The following is a 26,935-nucleotide window of genomic DNA, read 5'->3' on the forward strand; positions in this document are numbered from 1 at the left end:
TTGGACTGCCTTTAGCAAGAATCCCTTTAGGCTAGTTAAGCAAGTAACCTCCCTACTCTTTTTTCTTTTTTTTTGTGACAGAGACTGAGAGAAGGACAGATAGGGACAGACGACAGGAAGGGAGAAAGATGAGACGCATCAATTCTTCTTTGTGGCTCCTTAGTTGTTCATTGATTGCTTTCTCATATTTGCCTTGATGGGGGGGGGGGCTCCAGCTGAGCCAGTGACCCCTTGCTCAAGCTGGCAACCTTGGGTCTAAGCTAGTGAGCTTTGTTCAAATCAAATGAGCCCGCGCTCAAGCTGGTGATGTCAGGGTTTCAAACATGGGTCCTCTGCATCCCAGTCTGATGCTCTATCCACTGCAACACCGCCTGGTCAGGCTCCTCCCTACTCTTGATGTCTCCTCTTACAATTGTCCATCCACTGACAATTCTGTTGTTCTGTTGTTTTTACTGCATTCTGAGTTGAACACAAGTACTTTCTCCTATTTTATGGCTTCTAGTGCGATAATTTTGAAGTCTTCCTTATAGTTTTAACAAATGTCAGAATAATTTTTCTTTAACAGTCCCATTCATGACTCTTGGTTGTATCCACTCCCCTGAGCAAGTGCAGAAAGAGTGTAGATTGCGGGGACAATGGGATGGGGGAGGCTTGTGGGATTTGGGGCTCCGAAGACAGACTGAAAGGCCTATGAAGAAGTCATAGAGATCACGAGTATCTTCCATTTATTCTTCTGTGACTCGGTGGAAAGGACACTAGACTCAAAGTCTGGCAAAAAAATAAGAAAGTCTTATTTTTAATAATACTATTAAGCCTTAACTTTAGCTCAGACCCTAAGGAAAACCGGTAATTTATTCAGATTAACACATTCTTTCTGTAACCTTTATCTCATGTACTTCTACTCTCTCACTAAGAATTATGTGTCAGATTCATAACAGAGGCCACAAACTGTCATCATTATGACTTACTCTGGTGAATTCTCTGACAGGGCTTGTCAGGTGTGCGGTCTTGGAGCTGCAGGATATTTCTTTGATAGTCTTCACTGTTTTTGTTTTTCTTTTTTTAACTCTAGAAGTGACTCTTCTATTGGTGTAAATTCTATTCAGCACTGTGAGACTTCCTATTTATTCAAAAAACACTATTTAAGTACCGTGTTGAGCAATATGGTCCCTTAGGCACAGAGCTCCCCAGCCTGAGGAGCAAGTCCTGACTGTGTAAATCAGGAGGCTGGCCTTTATCACTCAAAAGGAATGGAAGAGTCATTCGTGGGCAGGGGCCCGCCTGCCTACCATCAGGGGTGCAAGGCCGCTTGGAAATCACACTAGCATTTTTGAGGACCTGAGTCTGCTTCAGACTCCTTATAAATACAGCTTGACTCAGTCATGATGTGACTGACCCCTGTGGGACATGAAGTGGATTCTGTTCTTTGGGGCCCTGATTGGGGCCCCGATAAGCATCTGCAGCCGAGAAAAGTTTTCTGGGTGAGTTCCCTTTGAGCTTCTTATTCTCATTACTCGGTTAGTTCAGGGATATGGGAATCAAATGAATTTGGAAAAGACTGGCTGACGACACTTCAAGTGTTGTGGCATTGAGAAAGAAAACCCAGGCTCCTGCCTAACCTGTGCTTTGCCCTGTGTCATCCTGGACAAGTTACTTGTCTCTCAGGCTCAATTTTACCTGTAAGATTGGACCTGCGTGGTCTCCACAGTCCTCCCCAACTCCCTAATCTCCTGCCAATTCTTTTTCTTTCTAGTTCTTATTTTTAAGGTCAGTTTCAGGCGTCTTCTACGTCCTCACTCCTATATTACAAATGATCAAGAAATGGTTTCTAATTTCTGTCCAGGAAAACTTGGGTCTTAGGCTTTTTGGTTTCACCTCTCTGTTAACGAGGAAGGTTTTGAGCTGGTTCTTTCTTGTCAGCGTTCGGGACATGGAGATTTGATAGGGTTTGCCTAGACACGACTCAGCAAACCGGCCCCCCAGGGTACACCTGGACACTGTACACACATGCTCCACACACTCCACACAAAATGCTTGGTGGTTTGCAAAGGAAAGGGCATCTGGGAGGCAGGAGAGGGGAAAGGATGCCATGGTACCCTGCTGGAAGATTGAATTCTCGTAACTCATTACTGCATAAATGTTTTGCCATTTGCAAAAGGCTTTGGTGTGCCTTATCTTCTGGATCACGCAAGAGCTCTGCCAGGCAGGGGTATTATTTTCCTTAATTTAAACATGAAAAAAACTCAGCCTTCGAAATGATTAAGAAACCCGCCCAAGGCCACTTAGCTGGTAAACAGGGGAGCTAGAATTCTGTATGCAAAATCTCTACCCTTTTGCTGTAATACAAAGGTAATCTCCAGATAGAATCCTATATCTCACGGATCTATCTACATCTATTAGTTTACTCTATTATACTATCTGGCTAAAGTGATTTTGGGGTTGCTGAGGTAATTATAGTACCTCCTTATTTGTGGAGGATCTATTCCAAGATCTCCAGTGAATGCCTGAAACCATGGAAAACTCCAAAACCCATAGATACTATGTTTTTTCCTATACATACAGACTTATGATAAAGTTTAATTTATAAATCAGGCCTCATAAGAGATTACCAATAATAACTAATAGTAAAATAGAACAATGATAACAATATACTGTGATAAAAGTTATGTGCATGTGATCTTACTCTCTCAAAATATTTTATTATAGAGTACTTACCCTTTGTCTACTGATGATGCGAGATGGTGTGATGAGCTGGAGTGGGGTACTTAGAACTGCATGTAACTGAAAACTCGTGAATCGTTTATTTTGGAAATTTTTCACTTAATATTTTTGGACCGCATACTCGGGTACCTGAAACCCCAGAAGGCAAAACCTCTGATAAAGGGAGCCACTGTACTTATATGAAATTGAGTAACTTCTCTGGTGATGGCTTCTATTCACACCTGGTCTCCACTGCCAAATAGCTTAGAGGCATTAGGTACATACAGCAGGTGGCTGGGGAAGGTTTTTCTTCAGGTAGCTCAGTGTCATAGCTGTGCCTGTAGCCATGTGGGCTGACTCAGAGCTGTTAGGCTCCCACTGAAGCTATTCACGTGGTTGAAAAAAATCTTTATTTCTAGTATTCGGACTCTCTTATAAAGCAGCAGGCACCCGGGTTGAGATTGCTGGGCCGGGCCCTGGAGTCCTCAGCACAGAAAGGGCTGTGTGCTTGAGCCAATTGCAGATGTTTTTACCCATTAGTGCCATCCTCACTCCCAAATCTGGTCTCATCCCACAGTAGGGAAGCCAGTAAAGATGGTGAAATCCTTTCTGGGGTCCATAGACATGTCCTAGAAGGTGAACTTTTAGAGCAAGGGGAAGCTGGCCCCTGAGCACTCACGTGGCTGGGAAGCCAAAACACAGGTTGGCTTGGAGGGGTACAGTGCTGAGGAGGGTTCGTCCCCGACCCTCCACTCCAGGCTCTGCTTTTTCTGCTCAACTCACCTACTTCCCTACTTTCTTTCTGCTGGTGTCTTCTGCCTTGGTCTTCAGGCATCTTAAGGATGGGACAGTGGCCAGGATGCCTAGAGGTGTGGGGCAGGCAGAGAACAGGAATTAGTTGCAAAACTAATCGTAGCATCAGCCCTGGTCGGCAGGCACTTCAGAGTTCTGTGCAACCTTCCCCCAGGACTCATAGGGGGATGCTAAGCCTGGATGGGGGTGCAGGTGGCAAAGGCACAAAGACCAGGCCACATGGGGAGGGATAGAAGCTCAGCACCAAGGTGACTATTGACTATCCAAAACATGAGACAAGTGTGAGAGAGAGGGGACCACCAATCATTGTGTGGGCAGCAGTGAGACAGCCTTGGGTATCGGAGAGGGCCAGAGTTAACCCCAGCTGTAAGAATACCTGTGTGGATAGAGGCATGAACATGGCAACCTGCAAACCCCATTATCTCCCTCCTTCCTAAGCCAGTCTTCCATAGTCAGAACGAGTTTAAGGTCTTTGAATAGATTTCCAGATGGTGGAGATGGGTACCCACACTGAAAAGAGTATTTCCCAATAGAGACAAGAACAATGAGGGCAAGAAAGAGGTTGCACATCACCAGGCACCTATTCACGTTCTCTCTACTTCCGGGTTTGGATGGACTTATGTTCATGAGAATAATGTTAAACAACTTCTTTGCCCTGTGGTAAAAAAAAAGGAGCCTCATGCTGAATCTGACAAGCTCAGGGAAGACCGGCATGGTAGCCTTGAGGACTCAGAGACCTAAAGTAACTACACAGGATGGTCCGAAATGAAAACTTCCTAGCTAAAATCAGTTCATGGTGGGTCATATCATATCGTAGGACGGTATTTCTCTCTAACAAAGGCCCATACTTATCTTAACTGATCTTGTCTGTTGTCTTTTTGCATCTACAATAGCGTAATGTAAAAGAAATCTTTTCCAGTCCCCTCAGGGCACAACCTCCCCCAGCGGAAACCACAAATCCACTCATTATTATTGTGCTAATTGTTAACTGTTATCTATCCTATGTTCCTTGTACTTTTTTATCCAACCCCAGAGATTTCCCCACTTTGCTTTCTTCCACCTCCACAATCTATCACCAGTGGATTTCATGGAATCCCCTTACGTCTTCCCCTTGGTTTCTGATGTATAAAATAAGTGGTGAAACTGCTATTTTCTGGAGCATTTTCTCAATCTGTTGAGATTTTGCTTCCCGGCAATTGTTGGCAGTTTGGCTCAACTGAACTCATAAAAATTCTTACAGGTTTGGAAGTTTCTTAAGTTGCTATGCCCAATTTTAGCACTGTCTGAAGAGTCTTTCACTTGGCCGCATCTGGTGAGGGAAAAACCTCATGGGGGTGGGAGATTGCCAGGCAACTAAGGAAAAGGGCTGGGTGGCCAGGCAAAGGGAACAGCATGTGCGAAGGCACAGAAGGGCAAAGTACATAGTGAATTTGGGATTTCATTGAGATTGGAGCCAAGGTGTAGGGAACAGGTGGAGGAGAGACAGAGGGGGCAGGTCTCTACTCTGCACCAGCCTTTTGTCGATGTAAAAAAAACATCCAAGCCTGTAGAGAATTTTCTAAGAGTTGCTATGAGGTTGAGCCTAACAGACAACACGGCAGGGGAGCAAGATCTTAAATGCTTCAGAAATGGACGGCTTTGCAGTTTTCTTTTATACATTTGGATTTAAGGAGAGAAAGTACGGAAGATTTTACATGAAGGTGGGGATTACAGGATAGTTAACAAGATTATGTGCTCCCTTCAGAGGTCTGAAAAAGAGGCATTTAAAGGTGTGTTAACCCAAAGCAGGAGAACAACTGGCATGGCTTTGCTTTAAGGTGAAGATAAACCTTTTATAGACCCAGGACATGACTCTCCACCGTGACCTGCTCGGTTAGGAATTTATGATCAGATTACTCTGTGATTCCGGTTAGATTACAGAGCAAGATGTTTGGTCTCCATCTTGCCCACTGCCTCTCTGAATACCACAGCTGTGTCTTTAACCTCTGTAGCTGTGGGCCAATAAGAGCAGGATGAGATGGGCTGTGAATTTCATCATCAAAGAGGCCAGCGAGATTCACAGTGACCCATCGTCTGGGACTTCCAGGAGTATAGAAGTTCCATTGGGAAAAGAAAATCACGTGCTCTGGGGGAACGTGTAACATGATTTCTATACTTCTGAAGGCTCCTGATTTTTCTGTGTCCCCTTTTTTTCTCTCTTCCTGTTTTTTTTTCCCCTTCCTTGCTTCTTTGTGGTTGCTCTTGTGGGTGCTGGATTTTACAAATGCCCACTTTGGCCAACAGCAGTGCGCAGGCACTTTCTAGAACACCGCTTCTCAGCCGTTCTCTTTCTGGAGTGCCAGTGGTGGGTGGTGACAGAGCAGGAGTTTGGCAGATGAGACCTGGTGTCCAGCCAAGAAGGAGTTAGGGTTTCCCTTCTGCTTTAAACCCTTCCCCTTTTTGTGAGGCTCCCTGCTTGTGTCGGGACAATGGTGGTGGACCTCATCTTCCCAGAGCTGCGGTCCAACTCCCAGCAAGCCTGTTGGGTTCAGACGGAGACCTGCCAATCCAGTGGCTTCCTCAGCACGACCCCAATAGCACCCCCGGATACAGTTAGCCACCCCTCTCCCAGGACCCTGGGAGACCAGAGGAGTTGGGAGAAAGTGAGCCCTTGGCACTGGTAGTTCTTCCAGACCTGCCACCTGCCCTGGAAGCAGCTCTTCAGGGGACCTTGCCTCCTTGGGGGGTGGACCACATACATCCCCCCGCCCCTAAGATCCTGGATAACCTCCCAGAACAAAGTTACACTCTGAGAGTCCATCCGGATTGAGCTGGTTTTCTGATGAGGCGAGGCTGATCTGCCACATGAGGCTGCACGTTTAGCTCCCTGTGACAGAACTATTTTCTCTGTCAACAGGTCCTTCAGCCCACAGCTCTCTCCACCAGCTCTTCCTGCATTCATTCGTGTCAAAGGGATGACGCATGTGACAGCGTCAAGTGCAGATTCATTCGGCTCGTCACCTAGCAACGGCCTAATGGCTCCCCTGGCTACTTGAGCCGGCTCAGAACACAAAGGCAGCTTTTCAGGCTCGGCCTTCTCCCACCCACACGCGGGACTTCGGGAGGCCTCTGCCCCTGCTGCTGCGGTGGAAGCTAAATAGCCTATATGAAACAAGTGCAGGGCAGACGGCCCGGGGGGGGCTCGGGACTGGCCGGCTCCCTCTGAGCCCTCTCAGCGCCCCCCTTGGGAGGCTTGAAGCCCAAGTTCAGCCCCAGTACTTCGGCCTTTATCTATATGGACCTTTTCTGGGGTCCTGGAGCCGGATGAGACTTGCTAGAACACCCAGCCTCTCATCATCTTTGCCAAGAGGACAATAGCTAATCCTTCGGGGATGGAAGGTCTGTTCTCTATTCCAGCTCTTTTCAGCGAGGACCTGGGGCCAGCGACCCAGTCTTCGCCCCTGACAGTGAAGAAGTGCTTCTTTATGTCTCGAGTTAGCTTTGCGTGTAACTCAGGAACATTCCTTTCTGCAAAACTATATATGTTTTTCATTATAAAGTAATACGACCACATTACAGAAAGCAGATACAAGGGGGAAAAAAGTCAGTCATCCATAATCCCACGACCCGAACATCAGCACTGTCAGCATTTGCTCTGTTTCCGTTGTCTGCTTTTCTTCCAATGCATCTGCTTTTTCCATACTTGTGATCGTGGCATACATACAATTTTGTGTCCTGCTCTTTCACTTAATAGTTCCCTTCAAGTTATACCATAAGCACTTTCTCATATTTGCCACGTAGTCTTATTTTCAATGGCTATATGTTATAACCAAAGACTAGGCCGTTTCCTCTCATTTGGCACAGTTGTGTCTAGGAGAGTATAGGCTTCAGGTTTATGTGCCAGCCCGAGAGCTCACCATTATCTTTTGCTTTGTGTGTATGTGTGTGTTTTTTCCTCCAGGGATCAAGTTTTTAGGATTAATGTCAGAAATGGAGAGGAGATCAGCAAACTCAATAAGCTAGTGAATTCAGACAACTTGAAGGTACCTGGTTCTTCCTAGTCCTATTGGTTCTCTTCGAATTTTGGTGGGAGAAGCCTTGTACGACTGACATTTCTGAAGAGTTGCTCTCCTGGGCAACATGCATTTCTGTGACTGAGAGGGTTGATGGGGGAGAAGTGCTGTGTTTCATAGCAGTGCTGGGAGCTGGGATGCCTCAGCATGGGCTTCACCTTCCCATCTGCCATTGGCTTATTATTATTTCTTAGGCTTTGCCAGGTGTCACCTGCTGGACAGGTCTGACCAGATACAATTGTGAAACGGGCAAAGTTTGTGCCTGGGCAGAACCCAGGTCCTCAGGGATCACCCTGACTTTTGGCAGTTGTTCTAAGAGAATGAGCTCATTATGCCTTTTACCTGAGCTGTCCTTTAACCTGGTTTTCTTTCTGTGATCTTCAGCTCAGCCTCTGGAAATCTTTCTCCACCTTGGGTCTTCCTGTGGACGTCCTGGTCCCGGCTGTCAGTCTGCAGCCAGTCAAATTCTCCCTCAAGTCCCAAGGCTTAGATTACTCGGTGACAATTGAGGACCTGCAGGTTGGTAAACCATGGCCCCATACTTGTCTTGCATAGGACAAAGCAGCCAGAGTGGACCAGAGACATTTCTAAGTTCTGGTCTTATTTGTCTCCATTTTACAGATGAAGGCGTTGAGGTACATAGAAACACAGTGCAATGACCTGTTGGAGGAGCTTGTTGTAGTAGAAAGGGCATACATAGGATAAGGAACCAAATGGACCTGGATCCAAATCCTGGTTTTGTTAACTACTAGCCATGTGACTTTGGACAAGCTTTTAACCCCTTGAGCTCTGTTTCTTCATCGGTAAAATGGTAATAGTTATAACTACTTCATATGATTTATTAAGAAGAGTGATTAAGTGTATGTAAAATGTCTGACAGTGCCTGATATGTCAGAGGTTCCCACAGGTATTAAGTCTCTCTCCCTTTTCATATTGGCAGGCAGGGGGAAAGAACAGAGTGGGATGGGTGTTGGAGACCAGTCCATTAAAGGCATCCTTTGGAAAAGGGGGAATATCACCAACAGCCCCCGCAGAGGGAACATCGCCACCCTAGCCAGGCACCAGCCTCACAACCTATATCTGAACAGCAGGACAGTGCCTGACTCATGAGCTCTTCTTCACCGAGGTGGGGTATGGACTAATTGGTGATTTGGCCCAGGAGTTTCCTGATGGCGTGAGCAGCTGTGAGCTTATTAATCATCCTCACATGTCATAGACATCTGCCAGGAGCCTTCAAAGTATGAGTGGTTATAAGAACTTCTTTGTTTCTGAATGGTTTCCCAAGCTGTATATTTCAGAGGCACTGGATACCAGATGCGGGCTGATGTCTAGAGAATTCATAGTATAGAATAACAAAATAGCACATTTCCAGGGACTAAGTGGGTTTTGAATGGAGTGGTGTATGATGGTCACTGAGGAGTAAGATTTTCCAGATATGGGAAGATACCTGACTTCCTTTTACACCTTGATATTTGTGCTGTTTGATATGTGTGTCGAAGGTGCCACTATCTTGGCTGGCCCATGGCCAAGACGTGACAGAAATGATACGAACCTCCATCTCCAATGGACCACTTCACAGTGTTGTCATGTCTGTTTTAGGCCCTTTTAGATAAAGAACATGAAGAAATGCAACACAACGAAGGGCAAGAACGAAGCAATAATAACTTCAACTATGAGGCCTATCATTCCCTGGAAGCTGTAAGTGTTTCAGAGCAGGTTAAGGTCAAGGTTATTGGTTTCCTGGGTTTTGTGACCCCTTTCCTTACTTCCAGGATGTATTCGTCCTTAGCACGGTATCCCTTCACTGAGTGGCTACACACTTTGATTCCTTTCTGACTCTCGGGTTCCTCTCCCACCAGCACCTACGTGCACAAGGAAAAGACAAACAGAACATTTTCTCCCACATGTGTCCTCTTTCCTTGAGCAGCTCCTAGAGGAAGCCATGAAATAATGGCAGTCATTTCCAGTGCTTGTAATTTAATCTTCTTGTACCTCACCGTAAGCCTTGTATTTTATTCACCCAAGTTAAAATGTTACTTATTCCAGGCAAATAGACAAGTGGTTATTTCAAGGTTAACCAAGTATTTCCACTCATTTATCATAACTACTTATAACATATATTTGTTCCGTAATGCATTTTGGTGCTCTGTGTAGTTGGAAACCACTTTATTTGGATGACTGACTTTCAAGGTAAGCCAACCTTTCAAATGAAAAACTTGCAGCAGAATAATTTAATATGATATTGGAACTTGAGGAGTCAAGAGAAACTAATAGAATGGAACTGCATCACGTACAACACAGTTCTTTAATGTCCCTCAATGTCTTCTTCAGTAATCTGAAAACTACTAGCTTAGGAACACAACCCAGATCTAAATTAGTATTGTCCTTCCCATCCCCCAATACATGTTGACCTTTATACCCAAAGATGGTGCTCCTGGCACGCTTTTCATGAGGCATATACTTGGAGTTGTCTATCTTCTCATGAAGGATTATTTCAAAGGCTGACCAGCCTATTTGCACTCCTTTCCCATGATTATAAGTAGCTTTGTTTATCATGTACACTTTCAGCCGCATTGCCCCTTTATCTTTCTTGTGACCAATGACAGACATCTACAAAACAGCTGGACAAAGTGAAGAATTCAGACTAGGGCCACAGATGAAAGCAGAGCTCATCATCCAAACAGGAATTAAACTGGTGATGGTAGGTAGCTTCATTAACATCAGGCACTACCTAGCTGGGCTAATAACCATTTCTATGACCCTGGAAACTCCGTCGACTCACCTGCCTACTTTGGGAACCTCCCTTCTGTATCATTGGCTTTTGACTTTTGTTCTCTGTGGTCTCTGGGTGCCATTGTTATCTCGTTAACAGCTACCTCTTGTTCCCTGAGAGGCCTTTTACTGTGGATTGGTACACCATCATCTTCCTCGTGGCTTGATCATATTCAATTATTTTCTGAAAAACAGCTTTTAAGAGCTCATATGCTACAACCACTTAGGTCTTAGTTTTCTAGTAGGAAATTCATGGTTGTTCCTGCCAGGGTTTCTGGTTTCAGACCCTTTTTTGTGCTGTGGTTGCTGTTATTTCTGTTTGTTTCTCAGATAAGCCCCCTGCCCCCTACTCCTACCCCAGAAGTTGGTTGTATGAACTTGGACCCTTTGTCTGGACTCAGTACGATGTTTTAACTTTTCCTGGGTGACTCATGGCTCAGGGCGAGAGCATCAGCTTTTGCTCTGCTTTGTAGGGTCAGTGGATAGAATTTCTGGGCCCTTTTCATGGCTCAGTTGCCAAATTCCCCAGCTCTCGAGTCCTAGCTCCTTGCCCCACACTAGGTCCCATATCCTCTACTCCTATTCCTGGTTTGCTGTATACTCTCAGTACCTAAGGCAGCTATGTGGGCTTCATCCTTTGCCTTGTACTCCACCCGTCTATTCACTCTTCATTTCCGGCACCTGTAATTTCCCCCTTTTTCTGAGCTTTTAACTTGGCTGTGAATAATTTTCATTGTATTTTATCTAGCTTGCCTATGTATTTAAGGGGCGGTTTCTGGCTGCAATTTGCCATGTCGACTGCAACTCTGATAACCCTTTTAAGCTTGATTTTGTTCTGTGTATTGATTGCACATTTCCCTCCTCTGTGAAGGTCCTTCTTCCAATTTAAGGTCTGAATATGAATTTGTTTATTTCCTTCTTCTGGCCTTCAAAAGGTTTGAGTAACGTTAAGATGGATGAACTCTATTTAAGTCATTTATAGTCATGATTGACAGCTCTTCATCTGTTCTCTTGAAGCCTTTAGAGGAATCATCTCCAAACCGGAGTGCCTGTCCACTGGGAAGGGGGAAGAAACTATCACACTTCTGTTTATATTTTTTTCATATATATTTATTATCATTGCAACTATTTTTTATTTATTTTTGTTTTATAATGTGTATATGTGTGTTTTATTATATAGCTATATATTGCATGCTAATTTTTTTTTAACTGATGGAAAAAGTGATCAAAAAGGTTTGGAAAGCACTGATTTCAAGACCTTGGGCAACATGGGGCCATGCCATGGTGTTTATCCAGTCTAGTATGGTACAAAGGGCCATACTGTTGGAGCAGTAGACTAGTTTAGTGGACTATAATTGTGTGGCCGGATACAAATTTATTATTCTCTAAAAGATTGTAGAAAAGGCCTCTTTAGGCAATTCTTCAAGAATAAGCATTCCATGACAGTTCTATTGCCAACCCTAAGGGGCTGGAAGAAATCATTAAGATTTACCACATCAAGTCTGCAGATACCTACCCAAAGCTGAACACATTTTTAAAATGCCTCTGGGTTCACTTTTTGATGCTCCAGATTTACCGGGAGATGGACAACATTGCCGGAGGCTTCCCTGAACTGGCGAGCAGGGTGAAGATTGGGCATTCGTTTGAAAACAGGCCAATGTATGTACTGAAGGTGAGGCCCCACGCTCTCTGAAGGGCCGCATTGGACACAGGTTTCTGGTTCCTTGTTCCCAGGACCTAGCTAGCAGATCTTCACCAGGGGCAGTTTTTTAGGACCTTTTCGACTTCAGGGAGGAGGGTGGTGAGGTTGGGAGACATCTTCCAGGGTTTGAACTTGGTCTGACAGACAGTCCCCAACTTGCACATCTCATTTCAAGTTTTGACTGAAAGGCAGGATTAAAGGGGTGCTTGTAGGGCGGGGGCTGGGGGCAAGAGGTTAGTATTCCAGAAAACCCTGAGAGAGGCCACAGTCTTTTGCCTTCGTTCCCACCTTCTGGAAATTGCAAAACAAATTGGGACAGTTCTACAGATTTTATCCTGCTTCTAGAGATACTTATTTGAAAAGCAATCTAGGAAACTAATTTTAGGGCTGATGTCATTTTAAGCCCAGCCCGTGATCCTTGGCTGCACAATGCCTAATTTTTAGATATTTCTAACAGATTCAGGCCAATGTTGGCAAAGGAGGTAGAGAATTTATGGCAGTAACATAAATTACATAAATAATCCAGCCGAATGAATAAAAAAGAATTCAGAGAGATGAACCACAGAACAACTGACGGTGCTAAGCATTTGTCAGATCCTTAGTTTCCTCTCAGCCCTGAAGAACCCAGGCTTTATGACAGTGGTTAAATTACCAGCAGGACGGGACCTGCCACTGAGCTGCTTGCTCTAAAATAATCTTCATAAATTTAGATTATTTGCCAATCTGATGGCGACCCAGGCTTCATTAGCACCAAGCTCTCTCCCAGGGGGTCTCCCACTGAAGGCGAGAGCCAGAATTCATTTAATGCTGTTTATAAAGAGATATAGCAAACTCCCTCTTCCTCGTTTCTAAAACTGATTTTGTTTATTGCATCAACCAGAATGAGCTGGTTCATGCACCCTTGTCGCTCTCTGTTGGGATGCCATTTGAGGTTTTTCGGGAGACACAATATTATCTCTAATCACACTGGCATTATAATTCACAATAGCAATTGTTTCCCATTCCCATTTGCTTCTAAGCCCAGAGCTGGGAGCTGCCAGCGGGCCAATTAAGCTCCCTCGTCAGGGATAAACTGATAAATAGATGGTGACCTCAGGAATATTTGGTCTCTGAATTGTCTTAAATGGATTAAATGAATAGGGGCGAGCTGGAGAGAGGAGAGGTGAGCTGAGAACGGCAGGCTGGAGGGTCGTTTTCTGGTCTCTTTTCTTGCCTCCCACAGTTCAGCACTGGAAAAGGCAGTCAGCGGCCGGCCATTTGGCTGAACGCAGGCATGCATTCCCGGGAGTGGATCTCACAGGCCACGGCCATGTGGACCGCAAGGAAGGTCATGTCGCCTGGTGTTAGAAGAGAATTCGGGTGGGCCCGGGATGCCCCTGCCACCTCCAGGAGGCTGGGTCCAGGGGATGAGGTGGGAAGACACGGTAGGCTGGGAGCTTTCCATCTTGGAGAAGCAAAAGGTCAGAGACCCTTGGTCAAACCACTGTGACTGAGTGACAAAGTCATTCACGGCAGTGAGCAAGCTCACGAGCTGCAGAGATGGCCCCGCCACCCTGACCCCAGTCAGCAGAGCAGAGCCTCGACAGGGGCAGAACTCCAATGAGCTTTGCCTTCAGCCCCTTCTCAGCCCCCCAGGCCCTCAGGGACCCCATGCTGCTCCTCTGGGAAGCCTGCTTTGAGCCAGCACTGGGAGAGGAAGGCCTGCGTGTGTGTGTGTGTGTGTGTGTGTGTGTGTGTGTGTGTGTAGGGCGTGTCTTCCCTGTGCCTAGCATGGGGTTCAGATTCCTAATAACTGTTATGGTGTGTGGCTTTCCGCTCCCCTGTGCCGGCCCCCTGGGAGGAATGAATACCAGACAGCCCAGGACTCATGAAGTTGGTGTCACCACGCAGCTGTGATCCCCCAGGTTCTCAAGTGCTCTGCGGGCTTTGCCCAGAGCTGTGTCTCTGACAGTGGCAGGGAGGCTGCAGAGGGTGGAACCTGGTCAGGATGTGGGCACCTGGGGAAAATATACGGGCTCAGACCTAACAACCCAGCCTGCCAGGTATTAGCTGGCAAACTCAGTTATCTCCGCTTAGATTGTGTCTGATTATGGGAACAATCCAGCCGTCACCTCCATCTTGGAGAAAATGGACATTTTCTTGTTGCCTGTGGCCAATCCCGATGGATATGTATACACGCAGACTCAAGTGAGTAATACTAAACAGGCTGCTTGGAGTTGATGACTTGTATATTGAATTCCTTGTGTTGCCACTAAAAGCTGTATGACCTTGGAGAAAATTTCCACAATGTGCATATTGTGGGCTTTCTTGGGGTCTCATTTTCCAGTCATTCCTTGAGCTGAGAGTCACTAGGGAATGTTTTTTCTTAGAGAGAATAGTTTAATGAACTTCCTACATGGATCTTGGACAATTATCAACACCTTACCAATGTTTTTCTCATTTCTTCCCCCCCCCCACATTTTTCCCCCTGATGTATATTTTAAAGCAAACCCAAGACATCAGGTTATTTCACCCAGAACTTCTTTAGTATGCATCTCTATATGATGCTAGTTAAAACAAAAAAACAACACCATCCCACTATCACTTTTGAAAAAGTAATAGAAATGCTTTAAGTCAACTTGTTGAAATCAGGATTCAAATAAAATCTTTACCTGTATTTGGTTGTTAAGGTACTACAGATTTTTTTTTTATTCTGTGACAGCACCCCCACCCCAACATATCTTTTAAAAATATCACTAATTTTTGGAGAAACCAAGTACATTGCCCTGTAGAATGTTTCACATTCTGGATTTGGCTGATGGCTTTTTTGTTGTGTGCCATTTAAATTCTCTTACCTCCATATTCCCTGTGTTCTGGTAGTTAGATATAGAGGCTTGGCTGGGTTCAGATTAACTTTTTAGGCAAGAATATAATAGTTGTGCACTTCCCATCACATCAGTGAGCATTCAGGTGCATAATGTCCATTTGCCTCATTTTTACTGAAACTTAAAATCATTCAGTGGGTTCAGGTACTGTCAGAATGGCTCTTGCATTAGGAAGTTCTCATCAGGGCATTCTGGGGGAATCCCTCTCTCAGAGCTGGAAGGGCCCCCTCTTTCTGGGTTGAGAGGATGGAGCCGTGATGATCCTCCACGCAGGACGGTAAGCAGCTCGTCCCAACTGCGGTGCTCATCTCCATCTCTGGCCCCCAGAGAAAACCATTGCCTCCCCAGTGTCTCTGGATGTTTGTTTCTTCCCTGGTGGATTTTTCAGAACCGACTTTGGAGGAAGACGCGGTCCCTAAATCCTGGAAGCTCCTGCATTGGTGTTGATCCAAATAGAAATTGGAATGCTAGCTTTGCTGGTAGGTTGGAGAGCCAGTTTTCAAAGCCTGCTACCTCTGGGTAGCCTGGTGCACAGGCTACAAGCTGACAACGAGGGAGCCAGGGTCTGGGCTGGCTCCATTGAAGATTCCCTGAAGGACTTGGGCAAATCCCTTATACCCTCTATGCCTCCCTCTCTCTTTTTCTTTCTTTTGTAATTTGGAAAGGGAACAACTCATCAATTCCTGTCCTCCTGAGACAATGCTAATATTTAAAAACCACCATAGTCTTAGATATATACACCTATGCATCTTCCCTATACCCTGATAGGTTACTGGGTGCGTGGAAGGGCTCCTGGAGGCAACACAGAAGAGAGAAGTTAGCCTTGTTATTGTAACAGGCAAGACTGCGTGAAGGTGAACCTCAGTTCTTTGGTGGGAAGAGAATGAGCCAGGAGACCTGAGTTCTGAGTTTCCGCTATTTAAAATCATCCCCACAATAGTGCCAGCCATGTGGCAGGTACTTCCCCGTGTATTATCTTATTTACAATACCTTTAAAATTTATTTTACTCATTGTCTTATTTTATTATTGTCTTATTATCTTGTTTACAGTTCGAACTTAGTGAGTGAATTTTATTGTCTGAAACAAGACAGTGGAAGATCAGAGACAGTCTCAAGGGTCTGACACAACTACGAGTTGATGCTTCTCATCTTTTCCCCTTCCTGTCTGTCTGTCTCTCTCGCTTAAAAAAAAAGAGTTTATGGTTAGGAGTTAGGATCTAAACTCATCTTGCAATTCCAAATTCAAATAGTTGTCTTTTATTATTCACAGATTTTTAAAAAAAATTATTAATTCTCGATTTATTTATTTATTTATTTATTTATTTATTTTTAGAAAGAAAGAGAGAAACACTGATTTGTTGTTCCACTTATTTATGCATTCCTTGGTTGGTTTTTGTATGTGTCCTGATCAGGGATCGAACCCATAACCTTGGTGTAGCAGGATGATATGCTACCCAACTGAGCTACCTGGCCAGGGCCAGATGTTTTGTTCTTAATGTACTTCTTTTACTTGCCTAGAAATACCACGCAAACCATTGGGGGAAAGATAATGTGACTGCGGGAAAAGAGCTGATACAAAGTTAGGTCAGCTATTCCCCAACTGCGGTGGTTTTACACACACCACATACCTCAGGGAACTATACTATGAAGCAATATTGAGTACAGTATTTCTAAACACCTGTCAAATAATCAAGAGATTTTAGCCACAACAATAGATTATTTTTGGCAGTGCTTTGCCATTAAGATCTGAACCGAGAGAATGAGCTGACACCAAGATAAATGGGAGTCATTTTTATTATTAATTGGTATTCATATTAATTATCTAGAATACTTATTAATTACACCTCATTGTCAAGTATGATATTAATTATTTATGCCAATTGTTAGCGATACAATACAAGGTCAACTTTACGCTTTTAAGAGAGTCTTGCCAGTTTTCTTCTTCAGTTGTGGCAGATCCGACACCTTGACCTTTCACTCCTGAACCCTCCCCTCAGTATATGCACACCGTGGACTAGGTTTTTAGGGGCATGTGGTAGTGACCTGTCCATTGCCAGATACCTTCGGCCCCTTCTCTGGGGTGTGGATCCTGTATTTCTGTTTTCTTGGCCCATGGGTTAATGTTTCTGCTTGGGCCACCCCCTGCAGGAGGGGGAGCCAGTGACAATCCTTGTTCCGAAGTATACCATGGACCTCATGCCAATTCAGAAGTGGAGGTCAAATCGGTGGTGGATTTCATTAAAGAACATGGGAACTTCAAATGTTTCATTGACCTGCACAGCTACTCACAGCTGCTGATGTACCCATATGCGTACACGGACAAAAAAGCCCCCAATGCTGATGAGCTGGTGAGTGACTGGATGCCTCCCACCCAGCCCCGGGCGTGCTTGACCCTCGGCTGCTGCCAAGGTGGTGGTTCTACAGCTTTATAGGGAAAGTCCAGGAGCATGGGCTTATCCCACTGAGGGCTCGATCTTCTTCCCCTGCCTGTCAGACCTACTGGGGATAGAGGAAGACGGTGCCCTTATTTCTGTGTTTGCTGTGACTCCCAAGATCCACACGGGATCCCTGCCTTTCCTTCTCACTTGTCTTTCTGGCCAAAATATGTTGCAGACCCTCTGTGTACCAAGAGCTGGGGCGGCATTGTGTTGAATGAGGGGGAGGTGCTCCTCGCTCCAGTTGAGGTAGAGTTCAAGGAAATGTAGCCCACAGGTTAGGTGGGTTCTGTGTCACATACAGTGATTCACCCCTGGGCAGTGGCTTTCAAGTTTTTCATACTTGGGGACTGGTGAAAATAGGAGAATTATTTTGGGGACCACTAAGGCAGAAATCACCCTGAGCACTAGCGAATTCGACTAAGATCCTTAGGTCTGTAATTTTCATTCATCAGGGTGGTTAACTCTTTTGTGGACTGGCACGAAATTTCTGGTGGACCTGTTCACAGACCTGATGTTGAAAAACAGCCCTGGGCCTGACTTGTGGTGGCGCAGTGGGTAAAAGCGTCGACTGGAACACTGAGGTCGCTGTTTTGAAACCCCAGGCTTCCCTGGTCAAGGCACATATGGGAGTTCATGCTTTCTGCTCCTTCCTCCCTTCTCTCTCTCTCTATCTCCTCTCTCTAAAATGAATAAATAAAATCTTTAAAAAATAGATAAACAAAACAAACAAACAAACAAAAAAACCAGCCCTGGGGCCCTGGCTGGTTGGCCCAGTGGTAGAGTGGCGGCCTGGCATGTGGAAGTCCCTGGTTCTATTCCTGGCCAGGGCACACAGGAGAAGTGCCCATCTGCTTCTCCACCCCTCCCCCTCTCCTTTCTCTCTATCTCTCTCTCTCTTCCCCTCCCACAGCCAAGGCTCCATTGGAGCAAAGTTGGCCTGGGCGCTGAGGATGGCTCCATGGCCTGCGCCTCAGGCGCTAGAACGGCTCCGGTTGCAGCAGAGCGAAGCCCCAGATGGGCCAAGCATTGCCTCCTGGTGGGCATGCCAGGTGAATCCCGGTCAGGCACATGCAGGAGTCTGTCTGCCCCCCACCTCACTGTGGAAAAATTAAAAAAAAAAGAAAAAAAGAAAAGAAAAACAGCCCTAGGATGTGAACAGCGAGGGTGGGCCGTCGCTGACTGCAGGTCACTCCCCCTGTGCTGATCGGCTTCAGTGTGCCCCTCTGCCCAAGGCCACAGCTAGTGCATAAACCTCCCAGTAGAGACAGGGCTCATGGCGGGGTGTGAGACAGATCTGGTCTTGTGTAGGTGTTCTGCACAGGATGCCTCCATATTTGTCAGCTCCGTCTCTACCTCCAGTCTGGAATACCCAACTCTTAGAAGGTTTTCTTTTGAACATACCTGGTCTTCCCTCATGCTCATGAACATGTCACTCCTTTCCCTTGGGACAGGTGAAAATGGGGATACCTGTGCTAGATTCCTCATAGGCTGCTGAGCAGCCCTCCAGGGTTTTGGAGAGCTTGAGTGCATAATACACACACTTGCAGATTGCATATGCATTTTCTTTCCCCCTCCCCCCAGCTGGAAGTAAAGAACTGGGAAGGGATGGGAAAGAAAAAGAGACCAAAAGAGAAAATTGGGAGAGGGGCGGGGACCCTTCCCAACCAGGGCAGTTCAGAACAGCTGAGGACCATCAGGCTGCGGGGTCCACCCCTTTCTCATTCCACTGACTCCCCCTCCTAGGACAAGGTGGCGAGGTGTGCAGCCAAAGCTCTGGCTTCCCTGTGGGGCACGCAGTACCACGTGGGTTCTACCTGCACCACTGTCTGTAAGTATTTATTTACTATTCAGAGAAGGCTTTGAGAGGAAACTCGAAATGGAGCAGGAGCTGTGAGGTAGACTTCCTGGAGCTGTAATCTGATTGTTTTTGTTGTTAATAATAGACTGAAGTTATGTCAGGCTTGTGTGATAATCATGGTTGCAGGCAGTCATCTCTGTCAACATCAACATAATGGTCATGCCACTTACCAGGTGCCCGTGAAGACTTGTCCTGCAAGCGTGGGGGAGTCCGCATTCCTTAGCTTCCTTTAAAGATCCTGACATGGCTTATCAAAAATTCCTCAAGCCCATCATTCCATTTTCTTCCCCCGCACCCACATCATTCCATTTTCAACGAAAAGCCACCTTTGGTTTGGCAGACTCAGGTGGTGGTGGTGGCGGTGGAGTGGATGAGACTCCCTTACCTTGCTCTCAGACATGAACACGTGTTGGAACATGGCAGGGTAGGAGCTGAGTGAAGGGGTCCTCCCAACAATGGTTAGCATCTAATAAAAGAAAAACAAAAAACCAAACACCCAAACTCTACTGAATCTGAAGATGGTCTTGAGGCTCATTACCCACAACCTCAACCTCATTTTGAGGAAATAACCTTCGTTTTGGTTTCTCAGTGGAGTGTTTCAGCTGAACAATTCACTCTATTCCTGCTGGGATCCTTCTAGTCTCTGTATTCTGTATGTCTGATCTCTAAATGACACAATGGAAGAAAGCAACTGTCCTCTGGGACCTTAACTCTAAAGGGGAAATGCACATACGAATGAGGGGGGGTTCAGCTCGGACCCCTTTTAAGCCAGTGCTCTTCTTTTTCCTGCTAGTGCCGCCTCTGTAGTTTCCAACCTTCAGACCCGGCAAACTTGCTGAGACTGTATATCTTTTCTCTTCCATACTGTAACTCATGCTCCTGTCCTACCTGCTTTACTCTCCGCTAGCTGTTCCCTTCAGTCTTCCTCTTTAGGGAAGATGCTCCATCTCATCTCCAAGGTCCCCTGATCTCAGCACTTGGCTGTGTTTCATAAGCCACCGCACTGTATAAAGCAGTTAGCACGATGTTGGTGTTTGTGTTGCTAATTGCGGCAACAATCCATTAATTATTCACAGTTTATTATTATTAGCGTTGTTAAATGGGAACTCCTCAGAAAACAAACACGTCGGGAGAGTTTCTTTACCTTTTGCTTAATTAGAACGGAGTCTTGGACCAAAGAGAGCTATACAGACTTGGTAGGAACGCTCTCAGGAGGACCTTTCAAGAGATTCTTGGGAGTCACCAAGACCCTGGCTTTTACGCCAGACACCAGTTAAAGAGTGGCCTGGTTGGCTCTGGCTGGGTGGCTTAGTGGATAAAGCATTGCCCTAGAGTGCTCACTGAGGTTGCGGGTTCAATCCCCGTTCAGGGTATGAATGAGAAGCAATCAATGAGTGCACAAGTAAATGGAACAATGAGTTGATGCGTCTCTCCCTCTCTCTCCCCCTTCCTCTCTCTCAAACCATGGGAGGGGAGGGGAAGAAAAAAGAGAAAGAATGACTTTGTCCTCGCACATCAAATGCATTCTTCTCCCCAGTATAGCTGTGCCAAAGTCAGGAGATACTCATCAGATTCCTCCAACACAAGAGGAGGAAAGTTCTTTTGAGTGTTGTCCAGGAGATGTAATATTTCCTACCTCTTTCAAGAGCCTATCTTCTGTGTTCTTTACGGGCTTTGACCACCCTCCCAGCTTTCCCAAAATGGGACCAATTTTTGTGTAATCATACTCCAGCTCCATGGGCTGTGGAATATGCTATATAGATCATTGAAGTTTGTCCTTCAAGTGCTGGACATTTTCTTAGGTTTACCATTTGCAATGAAAATCATTCTAAAATGGATTTCACACCTTCCCGCCGCCTTTTTAAACAGCATGTAGAAGGGATTGAAGGTCCTTTCTTTATGACTGGGTGGCCTCCTGAACCTCAGTTTTGTCCTGAAGGCCTACTGAGCCCTATTAGACTAGTTCATCCCTGTGCTAAAGAGCCCAGGCCTGTTTTGCTGCTTTAATTCTTGTGTCTGCTTTTTTGGAGTTTTTGTGTCTCCTTCCTCTGGTCAGATTATACTGCTTTCAGGCTAGTGGCCCCCAGAAACACTTTGCTTTCCTCTTACTAGTTTTGATCTACAGTAAGGGCTTGAAAAGAAGTTCTGTGGTCTGGTTTGGTTCATTAGATCATAGGTATTAGGAATGGTCATGATAGCATCGTTTATAGTCACTAAAGACCGGTAACCCACAAAAGACTGCTAAGCATCTAAGTGTCCATCAGTAGAATGCTAGGTAAAAACACGTTGGGTGCATTTATCAGTGAAGCAGCCCTTAATGCATGAGATGGCCCCGTATGTGCTCATAGGCAATAGCCTTCATGTGATAGTTAAAAAATACGGTGTGCAGAACAGTGTAAATAGTATGTTCTTATTCGTGTTTAAAAAAATAAGGGTAGATAGACTTTGAGCAGGGACCCAAATAAAGTTCAAGAACTTGATCTTGCCTTCTTCCTGAAGTTTAAATGTGTTCTGAAATACTTGAGCTTGCTGTGTTTAGAAACCTCTGGTGCTGCCGGTTTTTATTCAGCATTTTCTCAGGATAAGAAAGGCTGCGGGAGCCACACAAGGGTTTCAGAGAGTGTAGGAGAGCGTGTCTCATTATCTCAGGGTGCAGGTAATCTCAGTGGAACCAGCGTTTCTAGAAAAATCACAGACAGTGTCATGAGAAACAACCCTCAGGAACAATGGAAAAACAAAAGGACCCATGCATTTATTTAACTGACATGTAATGCACCAGATGGACTTGAAGTAGGTTGAAGAAAGCATGCACTTTCTCATCAGAGGGACTTGGGGTTAAATTCCACCCTTGCCATTTTTCCATCTCTATTTTCTTAAATTACCCATTCTGAGCCTGGATTTCCTCCTCTGAAAAACAAGGACAATAATACTTACCCTCATCGGGATTTTAAAGGCTGGATGAGATCATAACTGTAAACTTTCCAGTATAATGACCGGCTCATGGTAGATGTATAAGAAATGATAACTGCTATCGACATCATTATTTTATTAATATCGTCTACACTTTGCACTCTTACCCAATTTCCGCTCTAGTCGAGTTTGAGAAGCTGCAGGAAACAGGCCTCTTGCCTCTCCCCAGCCTTCTGGCAAAGGGAAGTTCTAAGGCTTGTACTGTTTTCTCTCTGTGCATCAGTTATCTCTTGCTCTATAAAAAGTTATCCTAAACCTTAGCAGCTTAAAACAATAAACAATTTATATTCTTCAACTGTTTCTGTGGGTCAGGAATTCAAGAGTGGCTTAGCTGGGTGTCTCTGGCTCGGGGTCTCACACAAGGTAGCGGCCAAAATGCCTTGCAAGGCTCCGGTCATCCAGAGGCTTGGCTGGAGGGTCTGCTTCTAGGGTGGTTCCCTTAGGTGCCTGGCGCTGATTATTGGTGGGAAGCCTCAGTTCTTCACAGAAACCTCTTTTTTTAGGGCTGTTTGGGTGTCCTCACACCATGACAGTTGGCTTTCCCCCAGAGCAAGTAATCCAAGAGAGAGCAAGGTGGAAGCCACAGTGTCGTTTATGGCCCAGATTTGAAGGTCACACACTTTCATTTCTGCAGTCTCTTGTTAATTACACAGTTCAGGCCATTCTTAATCAATACAGGGGACACTACACAAAGACGTGAATATCAGGGGACAGGGATCACTGGGGCTATCTCGGAGGCTGTCTGCCATGCTCTGTCTCTGTGGAGATTGGTTTCGAGTGACCTGCAGGAATCTACAGAATGAGTTAGTGACAAGGTGCGGGCGGGGATTTAAAAATCTCTTGATTTGAGACTAGCGTAGACCCTTGTGGTGCAGGACACCCTGAGACACATGGATCAGGCTGATGTTTGTGTGTCACAGGCCTGTGATTTGCAGAGAGAAGCCTGGATCCCTAAGGAATCACATGCAGGCAGAACTCCCGGCCATTTCTCACCTGCCCTTGAAGTGAACGGGGCTTCCAAGGTTGTCTTCTCTTCTGATTTGCAGATCAAGCTAGCGGGAGCAGCATTGACTGGGCGTACGATAATGGCATCAAGTATGCATTCACTTTTGAGTTAAGAGATACTGGGCACTATGGCTTCCTCCTGCCGGCCGACCAGATCGTTCCCACCGCGGAGGAGACCTGGCTGGGGCTGCAGACCATCATGAAGCATGTGCGGGAGCACCTCTATTAGCTGAGGAGCCCGCTCTGTCTGCGCTGATTTGTCCCCACATATGTACACACACCAAAGCCACTATCAAGGGAGCTTGTTCCCTCACGTGTGTCAGAGCCCTTGGGCTTTGTAGGGGACACCGCCCCCCTCCCTGAGGCTCCTGCACTGTGGCACGCACCTGAGAAGAGGGCTTCTGTCACCTGCCGTACTGTGTCCCGCTGTCTCGCTGAACCCTTTGTATGCCTTTCCTTACACGCAGCTGGTTGGGCAGGCCACACTTTGGATCACCCCGTGCTGGAAGCATGTCTCTACCTCATTTTTAGAACAGAAGATGGTTCTCTAGCCTCATCCAACTAGCCAGGCCTGGTGACCTGGCTCTGGTGGGACCCCAAGGCAGGTGCCATGGGAAACAATGCGATTTGTCTCAAAGATGAAGCAGAAAGAACTTCATTTAATTTATCTCACTCCTTCTTGAACGTATTTTTCTTTGAAAAACAAATCCTGCAGGGTCACATCCCTGTCTCCCGCCCCTTTTTTTGTTTTTGTTTGTATGTTTTTGGTTCAAACACAAAGTAGAGGATCACTTCTCATCCCAGCACCCGAAATACCCAGATACTGCAGTTGTCATCACAGTCTTCCTTATATTCTTCAGTGTCACTGGGATCCCAGAAGGGTCTCTGTGTCACTCTAGGTACTGCTCACCCAGAAAGCCTGGATCAAGTGCTGATCTCATAGCAGGATTGCTAAATTATCCCCATCTGTCCTTACGGGCTCACCTCCACTTTGCCTTTGAACCTACTTCAAAGATCTCGCCCTCACCCTACAAGTCCTAAATCACTCCCCTGGCCTGGATAATCTCACTGCCTTGGCACATTGCTCTGTATGCTCCAGTGTATCTTGGATTTTCTCATCTCTCGCTCTCTCTCTTTCTCTCTCTCTCTTTTTTATTTATTTATTTTTTGGTCTTTAACATCATCATTTTCTATTTTGCTCCCTGGACCATGAGTACTGAGGTGGAACAAGGTTTCATTGGTCAGGCTCCTCTTGTTCTGTTCTGCCTTAGCGTATACCATATGCAACATCCACCTTTTTTTTTTTTTTCCGCTTTTTTCCAACACGTCAGTAAATCTTCTCCTTCTGCCTAGGATTTGCGCAGCATCTGGCGTGTGCTCATAAACCAATAAATATTCAATGTGAGTCTTATGATTGTCTCCTGTTCTTTGCCTTTACCTGAATGGAACCCAGCCATGGTTTTGCATATGCAGCTCTTTATAACGTCAAAAGTTCATTTTAATCTCCGTTCAGATCGCACAACGCCGAAGAAGGACCTTCTCCATCAGGTGGAGGGGCCCCTAGGGCAGCGTTACCTTGGTGATTTGTTCTGGTGCTGGGTCTTGTTCTTAGTGTTTCAGCTCAGAAACTTGATGTTCTCTGTGTCCGTGTTGATTAGACTCGGGAGTGCTGACTCACGCCTACAGAGCTCAGATGAGGCAGATGATAAAACCGGAATACAAATTTATTAATTTACATTATGGCATGTAACTATTTAGTGAATTGGATCCTCACGTTGGCCCGAACAGTACATTCTCTCCCTGTAGGAAAGATACATGGGGAGCCAAATTATAATCAGAAGGTTGTTTAGTGAGCGGGGCATCAGAGTGAGGAAAGTTAATTACAGTCTATGATTAGAATTTTTAATGGTATCCACCTCTAATACATGATATATCCAATTCTGTTATCACCTGTCAGCCAGCGAGCTGGTTGCATGTATGCTGCTGGTCAGGGCTGCCTGGGACCAGACAGTGCCTTAGGAGGCATGACAATGCTGGCTTCCGTGACCCACCTGGAACCAGGCTCCATTTGTGCTCCAAGATCAAGATTGTCCTTTAGATTCCTTAAGAAAAAGATTTAAAAAAATTTTTAAAATAAATTTTAGAGAGATAACAAGGGAGGAGGGAGAGAGCAAGGGAAAGAGAGATATTTGTCGCTTCACTTACTTATGCATTCATTGGTTGATTCCTGTATGTGCCCTGACCAGGATCAAACAAACCTACAATCTTGACATCTGGGATGATGCTTTAACCAATGGAGCCATCAGCCCAGAGCCAAAGGAAAGATTTCTTAAAGAAGATGTAAAAAGCCATAAAAAGAATACCTGTGACTATAAAATTAAGAACTTATGTTTATTAAAAGACACCATAAAGAAAGTGAGAAGCCCTGGTCAGGTGGCTCAGTGGATAGAGCTCCATCCAGTGCTCTAAGGCTATGGGTTCGATCCTTGGTTGGGACACATATGAGGAAGGAGCCAATGACTGCACAACTAAATGGAACAACTAAGTGATCAACAAGTTAATACTTTCTCTTTCTCACCTTTTCTCTCCTCCTATCCTTTCTTTTAAATCAATGGAAAATTTTTTTTAAAATGTGAGAAAATTTATAAACTAGAGAAGATATGTATAATATTAAAAATACACACAACAGACAAAAGACAGGTAAAGAATTCCTACAGATCAATAAGAAAATCATAAGTAACCTAATAGAAAAATGGACAAAATATAAGAGCAAGCACATTACATAGAGATAACAGTTATAAACATGAAGAGATGATTAATAGATGGAGTATATACAAATCAAGACTGTGATGAGATGCTATTTCTTTCATTCATTCATTCATTCATTCATCCATCCATCCATCCATTCATTCAAAGTGAGAGGAGGGGAGATGGAGAGACAGACTCCCGCATGTGCCCTGACCAGGATCCAACTGGTAACCCTCATCTGGGGCCAATGTAGTGGCTGATGCGTGACCCAATCGAGATACTGGCTGCGGGAGGGAAAGAGAGAGAGAAGGGGGAGAGGGTAGGGAAGAGAAGCAGATGTTTGCTTCTCATGTGTGCCCTGACTGGGGATAGAACCCAGGAGTATCACATGCCAGGCCTATGCTCTATCCACTGAGCCAACCAGCCAGGACCATAATGATAATATTTACAATGTTTATTAAGAGAACTTAGTAAGCTACTGTGCTCAGCACCACACCTGGCAGTAAAAGTTCTCAGTATATGAGTGCTAATTGGAAGACTTATTTTTAAAAAAAAAACATTTTCATGAGACTTAATGACAAAGATGTCAACAGTTGGATGTTAAATCATTTTTACATAGTATTTGCATTTGGAAATATTGGGGTTCTTTATCCGGGAGCTTTCCCATTCTAAATAGAATGGGTACCCTTTTTCTGGAGTAACGCAAAAGATCATTGCCTGAAACCTTCACCGGTCCAGCTTCTGAGCACAATCGTGTCAAGTATGCGGGATCATCTTTGATTTTTACAGGTACTGGGAAGGCCCTGCCATAAGTCTGTCTTGGGTGAATTTGAGGGTATGTTCCAGCTCTGTAATGTCCTATGTATATCACACTTCTTTTATGTCACTATATGAAGAATCAACTATGAAGAATCATTTTTCCTCCTCCTCATCCTTATCTTTCTGTTTGATGAATTCTGGAATGGTGCCAAACCAGACAGCTTGTAAAAGAAATTCTACCATTTGTACTGAGC

General features: G+C 45.2%; 1 protein-coding gene across 1 annotated transcript; it reads left to right on the plus strand.

Annotated features, from left to right (window-relative positions):
• The first annotated feature begins 1,089 nt into the window (after positions 1-1,089).
• On the plus strand, positions 1,090-24,529 carry CPA4 (carboxypeptidase A4). Its single transcript, XM_066255262.1, has 11 exons — positions 1,090-1,481; positions 7,454-7,535; positions 7,950-8,084; positions 9,165-9,263; positions 11,908-12,009; positions 13,262-13,366; positions 14,116-14,226; positions 15,292-15,382; positions 17,052-17,251; positions 19,085-19,169; positions 23,216-24,529. The coding sequence occupies exons 1-11, from the start codon at positions 1,408-1,410 to the stop codon at positions 23,401-23,403; spliced, it is 1,272 nt and encodes a 423-aa protein (XP_066111359.1). The 5' UTR covers positions 1,090-1,407; the 3' UTR covers positions 23,404-24,529.
• The last annotated feature ends 2,406 nt before the right edge of the window (positions 24,530-26,935 follow it).

Source organism: Saccopteryx bilineata, chromosome 2 (genome assembly GCF_036850765.1).
Source record: "Saccopteryx bilineata isolate mSacBil1 chromosome 2, mSacBil1_pri_phased_curated, whole genome shotgun sequence".
In the NCBI taxonomy this organism is placed as follows: Eukaryota; Metazoa; Chordata; class Mammalia; order Chiroptera; family Emballonuridae; genus Saccopteryx; species Saccopteryx bilineata.

Bases quoted from the DNA above. Each gene is read 5' to 3' on its own strand.
- CPA4 (XM_066255262.1), top strand. From the start codon at position 1,408: ATGAAGTGGATTCTGTTCTTTGGGGCCCTGATTGGGGCCCCGATAAGC. The intron at 1,482-7,453 runs GTGAGTTCCCTT...TTTTTCCTCCAG, and splicing joins AGCCGAGAAAAGTTTTCTGG to GGATCAAGTTTTTAGGATTA. The intron at 19,170-23,215 runs GTAAGTATTTAT...TCTGATTTGCAG, and splicing joins TTCTACCTGCACCACTGTCT to ATCAAGCTAGCGGGAGCAGC.